General features: G+C 42.1%; 1 protein-coding gene across 1 annotated transcript in view; it reads right to left on the bottom strand.

Moving 5' to 3' along the window:
- Nucleotides 1–1,139: 1,139 nt before the first annotated feature.
- fhip1aa (FHF complex subunit HOOK interacting protein 1Aa) overlaps nucleotides 1,140–6,876 on the bottom strand; it is a 30,504-nt gene continuing 24,767 nt past the window's right edge. Inside the window, exons 10-13 of the mRNA XM_083981992.1 lie at nucleotides 5,431–6,438; nucleotides 5,175–5,353; nucleotides 4,631–4,751; nucleotides 1,140–3,656 (exon numbers count right to left, since the gene is read on the bottom strand). Of these exons, the coding sequence (XP_083838118.1) occupies nucleotides 3,460–3,656; nucleotides 4,631–4,751; nucleotides 5,175–5,353; nucleotides 5,431–6,438 (1,505 nt within the window). The 3' untranslated portion in view covers nucleotides 1,140–3,459. The remainder of the gene's footprint in view (nucleotides 3,657–4,630; nucleotides 4,752–5,174; nucleotides 5,354–5,430; nucleotides 6,439–6,876) is intronic.

Here is a 6,876-nt window from a genome sequence, read left to right as displayed (position 1 = left end):
CATCAAAGTGATCAGTGAGCTCCCTCTTGTGGTTCAGCCACATATTATTTCACCTGTAACACTGCTATGCTGCATTAAATGTGCATTGTCACTGAAATTGAGGTACAATTTCTTTGCATTATATCTATTTAAATTATCTCAAAGGCTAAAACCATTCAAGCTTGTTTAGTGAAATCACTAACTTATAATGGTCAGCTGGCCTCATCAGCTTGTTTCATAGTTTATTGTTTTCAGACATTAACTATAGTTCAGTCAAACTTTATTTATTATAGGTGGGCAAAATCATATTTTTTAAAGTGCTTCCAAAACTATTATAGCAACTGTCCCCCTGCAGGGATCAGAAAATTACATTTTCCACATATGACTGCTTTCCAGCAGGAGATTCCCTGTGTTGTTTTTTGTCCAGCTACGACTGTGAGGAGACAGATTGGTACTACTACACAGCCTCCCTAAAGCTTTTGGAGCATCCTCATTATGAAATAATTACATTTTTTGAAATAAGTTTCTGGAGACCTTGTTGTCAAAGACATCTGCCACATGAGCAGTCAGTGCAATCTACAATGAGACCATAAATGGGAGGTGGTTGTGGTTCCCGGTTGGATCATTTGGTAGAAGTTGAGGTGTAACGGGAGACAACAGCTTCCAGTACACAATAGTATGTGATTATTATTATTTTATTTTTTTTAATAACTTGTTGGCTTGCACAGACAAAACAGTGCAGTTTAAGATGTTTTATCTGAGGTTCTTGAGTTCTCAAAAGGTTCTCCAACACAGTTTGCTTCCTCTCTGCAGTGTGTCAGTCACTGCATGTAAAATAAAGGAGGTACACTCCTGTGAGACCAAGACCTAGTTTCAAACAAAATCTCTCGGAGGGAAAGGGCTGTTCGTAAAGGAAATGTGAATTAAATGAGGACATCAATGTCTAAAGCACAAACAGCCACAAACTCCCTGTGGCACAAAGGAAAGAATGCATTGATGGTGTCAGGTGAAAGCTGTCAGGTAAAAGCAGCTGGGTTTCTGCACTAAAAAAGGTTGACTTTTTTCTTTCTTTTTTTTTTTTTTTAGTTTAAAGAGGTGGGAAAAGTTAACACATGAAATGCATTCAGTTTCATTTACCAGACGTTGACTTTATTGAAAGAGGCATGCCTTTGTGTGTCAGCAACCTGGTCACCACCGCTGACACACACCAAACAACTGAGGCCAAGCGGTATCAGAGAGGATGAATCTTTGGAACCTACAGACAGAAACTGATCTATATAACCTTGGTTATGATACCCGCTTTCATGCCCCAATGCGGCTGAAACATTGATTGTAATGCTGTGTTGAGTTTATTACTCAGACTGAACCTGTGCTGGTTGAAGGGCGGGTGTCAGCAGTGCAGAGTGACACCGTACTCGAAGGCTGATAAAGTGCTCTGCAACATTCATTTACCACAGAGAAGGACTTGTTCAACAGATCTGAAAATGGCTTTGACTGATACAAATATACACTTTTCGAGTCATTTTTAGGAAAAAAGAAAAAGGGAAAACATTTATCATGGAAAGATTCTACTGCATAATCCACTGCCTGCATAGCATCAAGTACAAACTGGAACACAAAATACACACTCCAGATTTAAAATATATCTTATTATGAATGTGTGTGTAAATCACAATACTACTGCTGAGGTTTTTCTACCATTCATTTCTTCAAAATCAATTTAAACTTTGGGAGATCTACTCAAAGCTGACAATCTCAGGGTCTGAGTCTGGAAAAAAAATTACAAGAATGAATTCTGAATAACCAGTTTGAATCATCTAAATTGCAGCATTTACTGAAGAATGTGCCACAAATAGCCCTAAGGCATGTTATACAATGTCAATATTATATCAACTGCATCTTTCCACTGAGTTGTGGACGGACGGGGATGGTTGTTGATTTCTTTTCCTTTTAGAAACTGAGTTTCGTCAAGTCAAGGACAAAAACTACATCAAAGCAAGCAACATACTGTATGGTGCACGTATTCAGTCCCTAAGGCTTTTTCTTTACAGCTTCAAGTAAAAAAAACCATTCCACTATAAAATATTGCATTACACCTGTGTAAATCCATTTGAAATCAGGCAATAATGTGAACAAAAAAATCGTAATTTAGGCACTAATTTAAAAGGATTTGTGTCCTGGTGAATTATTTTAATAGAGGCAGGCTTTGTAACAAAATATGTCTCCTGTAATATTTTCTATTTTAATAACCATGTGGACTGAAATAAAGGCAAATCATAACAGGTTCACCTCAGTAACTGTTTCAGTCTGAGATGGTTTTCAACAGATGCAAAACTACAGCTCTCCCAACAGTGACATTATCAGATTTATCACAACTAAAAAAAAAACCCTACACAATCCCTACAGAAGAACGTGATTACAAACCATAACTAAGAAACCTCTTGTGTAACCTTGTTGAGAAAAAAAAAACAAATGGCAATAGAAACTCTGGAAAAAAGCTTAAATACCCCATCCCATTCTGAAAATATCCCAGACTTAATTATACCTAAAATATCCTTGATTTGCATAGTGTTCTCTTACAATATGTACATTATAAAGCATAGCTAAAGTAAGGCAAATTAAAAAATAGCGAGAACAATCCTGGTTTTGGTGCTGTGGTGTGGTGTGGAGAAGGTGGAGTCCATTAAATGTGAGAAACTAGTGCATCATCTTCACCCAAAGGCTTTTTAAGAACTGAGAGAAGAGAACGTGCGTTAAAAAAACAAACACCTGAGGTACCATCATGAATCAACTGAAAGAGACCACAACAAATGTACATCTAACACACCACTGCAGAGACTAAAGTGACTGACCTGTCTCACTAAATAAAAGATGAAGCCGTGTAACAGAGAACAAAGTCGGGATGTGTGTTCTGTGCTGACGCCAGTCGGCTACGGCAGCCACAACCAGATTACATTGTCATGCTGCTAATTCAGAGGTGTGTAATCCTATGGCAGAGAGGCAGCGAGCGACGCTCCAGAGAGGCCACCTGAGTAACAGAGCCAGACTGAGCAGCAGACTGTGGCTGTAGAAGACATTCAGAGCAAGGTCGAGTCAGATCTGAGCTGGTGAATGATTGGAAAGTAGAGATGCTGGTTTCTGTCTACAGTCTTTGGTTGGTGGACCTGGAGCTCGCCTTTGTGATCATGATCAGTTGATGCAGGCTGCAGCAAACAGGTCAAAGTTTGGACCTCGTCCTCAGCTGCCCGACACTTTATACAACTAGTAAGATGAAATTAAAAAAGCACATGAAAGTGATTATCTTTGCTTGGAAAATAAATACTCTATTATTCTTTAAAATAGTTGTAGAAATCACTGAATCTAGGAGGTTTCTTTATCAAGTAGTGCTTGAAAAAAAAAATAGAAAAACCATCATAAAAGAGTCTTTTTAAATCTGTCAGAGATGAGTGGGACTCATCACAGAGGCATACTGGGACACAGTTACTCTTCCATAGGAATGTAAGATAAGATGGAGTGCTCTTGTGCGATTGCAGCCAGTTCTTTGAGGAACTCCGTGAAGAGGACGGTTGCGAAGACTTCTGTCCGATCCAGAGAGATGGCTTTGGGTTTTGGTGGCGGCGAATTCTTCAACAAACCCCCCGCCTCGCCGTGGGTGGAGCCACTGCTGCTGTTTTTGTCTGGGAATATGAAGGATTTATTAAGGTTACAGGATGACAGTGTGTAAAGAATAAAGAAAAAGAAAAACATCTGCCCAGGGATGTATGAAAACAAACAATATATTCCTGTTGATGAATTCTCCATTTATAAATAATTTGACCTAAAACGTAGTACCACAATAAAAATGAACAAACAAGGAAACTAAAAACTTAATTTTAAAATTCCTGTCATAGTCTCTTATCCTTCCACAAACGAGACAGAATCTAGTTCACAAACAAGCCTAAAACTCTGGGGCTTAGCTGAGATGGAAGCTCATCTGCAAAGACACATGATTTCCATTTTGGATCAGGACCGGATCAAAAACACACACCGATGATGAGAGCAGATATTTTTTTCGAACCACTTTTGACATATTAAGTGGGATTGAAGAGCTCAACAACAGAGCGGCGTTTGTTTTCTAATCTTCAGGTACTAAGAAAAACACTCCCAAACATATAAATCTAATCTTCAACCAGCTGCCGCTCTGAAAATCCTAATTGTTATCATTTGGATATCTGGTGCCTGATCACATTTGTTTAGAATCTAAATAAAAACTAATAGATGACAGACATTTAATAAGAGTGTTTTAAATACTCAGGGCTTCATGTATCAGTCAAAGCAGCCCAAAGTTAAGCTGCTATAAGCCTAGACTGCCTGGGGGACTCCCATGATGCATTGAGCGCTCTCTCTGTCTCTGTGTTTATATCATACTACTTCATATCTCTTCATAACTTGTTTTATCTTGAGAGGCTTGTTATGATGACCCTGAAAGCCATCTGGTTTTATCAGCTTCTTACAGTGAACAATAGGTTTCCACATGAGTTTCAAAAGAAACTCACAGTTTTTTGAACATTAAAAATTGCTTCTTTTTTTTGACTGTTCACATCAGCTAATAAAGAACTTTGCTGGCACAGAAAGGGGTGAAAAAAACCATCCTCTAAGGGTGTATAGTCACCTGCTGCTGTGAACAGAGTGTCCCTGGCCAGCAGCCAATGCTGGGCGGCAGTGATCATCTCTGGAAAGTCCTTTCTGGTGGCAGCTACCTCTTCTATCTGGTTCTTCATGGTGGCTAGGACCTGAGCAGGAAGCATAGAAAAGAACCCGAGGATTACATTCACATCTGCAGTATTTACACTGATGTAATTAAAGCTAGAGTAATGAGAACAACCTTGAAATCTAAGTGCTGCCTGATTGTCTGATTGTCTTAATCACGGATCTCTTGTTCAGTTACACATGAAAAACCAGAGGAGAAAGAGAGAGAAAGACGCCTCAACTGGTAACAGTCCTTTGTGTTCCTATTTTCTATCACTTCTGAAAAAGAGACTGCGTGTTCTAACATCTCTCAGCAATGCTACAAAGCCCAAGATCTTTTCCTTCTCTTTCTCCTCTTCTTGTTACTTGATCATGAAATAGCTTCAAAGGATGGCACGTGAATGAAAGTCACCCTCTACACACACACACACACACACACACACAGACACAAAACATGTTTTTCTCACCTGGTAAAGCGAGCGAACAGTCGGCTGAAATACCAAGTTGGTGTTGAGGAGGAAGGAGCGCAGCAGAGGCTGAGGGTAGGCCGCCAGCTGAGCCAGGATGCCCGTCAACAACAGGTTGACATAGAGTGAGTTAGAGAGCATGTTCTCCAGACGAGACAGCAGCACGCTGACGAATGGACCTGCAGAGAGAGAGAGTGGTTAGGAGCGCTGTGCTGTACCATATGTAATACCCATTCAACGGTGAAGCTTAACTTACCAGTGAAAGGCACTGTGTGGCTTTTACTCGTACTTCTGCTACGAAACTTGGTCCCAAACGGTGATGTCACTTTCTCTGGCTCTGGTGTTTCAGCAGAGAAGGAGGTGAAGTCCATCTCCTCCTCTTCCTCCGTCTTGTCCACATGGGCGACGGGTGTCTTCGACTCTCCGTCAGCTTTCGCCGGCTTTCCACCTGCCTGTGTGTCCAACGTACGAATCAGCTCCTCGTACTGAGCCAGTAGGTCATCGCCCGACTCTGCGGCGGCGGCGGCAGTCGTGTTTTGGAGATTTGAATTACAATCTGTTTGGACTTTGGCCTTTGTGCCTGGATCGTTACCGTCGTCATCAGCCATCACAGCAGATGGAGGCGTTGCACTCAGTCCATTTTTGAGGGGAACTTCTGCTGAGCCTGGTTGTGCCTCTTCTGATTCAGACCTGCTGGGTTTGCGTACACCACGCTCGCCGTCTCGAGCGTCTTTCTTGGCGACAAGGTCATACACCATGACGTCATCCTGGAACTCATTTTCCTCAATGTATGAGCCTTTAATCAACATGATGGCTGTTCTTCTCATCTCCTGGATGTGCTGTGGCGGCGCAGCAGGAGGCGGCTGTGGCGGTTTACTCTCCGCTGGAGTCTCGGCCGTCTGCACCGGGCACGCGTCGTAACTATCATCCCACTCCAGCTCCAGCTGGTGGACAGAGGGCGGCTCTGCGTTTGGCGGCGGGCAGGGTCGAGGGCGTGGCGCCAGTGGCTGAGGAACTCTTTTGAGCACCATCTGGGGTTGTCGACTCTTGAGCAATGGCTCCTCGAGGACGCCGGGCTGGTATTTCTCAGGAGGGGGGTCCTCGCCGTCGTACGGGGCCGACCAGACCTGGCAGGCCTGTATGCAGCTGCCGATGGTCAGATGGGCGTCGCTGAGGTAATGAAGGTAACTGACATCCAGGTAAAACTCTGACCCAATGGTGCAGGAGTTCTTCTCAGCCTCTTCTGGGAAGCTCTCTTTTTCCTCTGGCAAGAAAAGATAGAAAATGTTGATGAAAGCTGGCGTGCGACGCCTCACTGCAGCGCTCACACAGAGCAGAACTAATGAGTTTGACACGAAACTACAGGGGGGAAAGTGATGTAATACAGCAACACAGCAGGGCACCTCACTATCTGATCAAATACACATCATTATTCCTGTTATATGTTTATGTCCCACTTATAAGATACATCAACACCTTGCAGTGCACCATCCTCAAAAGCATATATTTCAACAGATTTCTCAAATGTGATAGGATAAGAAATTCCGCTTTTACAATAATTATTTTGTTTTGCTCTCAGAACTGCCACTGTGAATGACTTTCTTTTTCCTCTGCTGTTCTGTTTGTTTTGACTGCACACCACTATTACTGGGTGTCTGAAATCCATTCACTCAAATAGTGTTATGAATTGGAAAATATGCTG

This window comes from Trachurus trachurus (assembly GCF_905171665.1).
Source record: "Trachurus trachurus genome assembly, chromosome: 1".
Lineage (NCBI taxonomy): Eukaryota > Metazoa > Chordata > Actinopteri > Carangiformes > Carangidae > Trachurus > Trachurus trachurus.
Note: the sequence above shows the minus strand (reverse complement) of the source record. Positions and strands in the feature narration are given on the sequence as shown.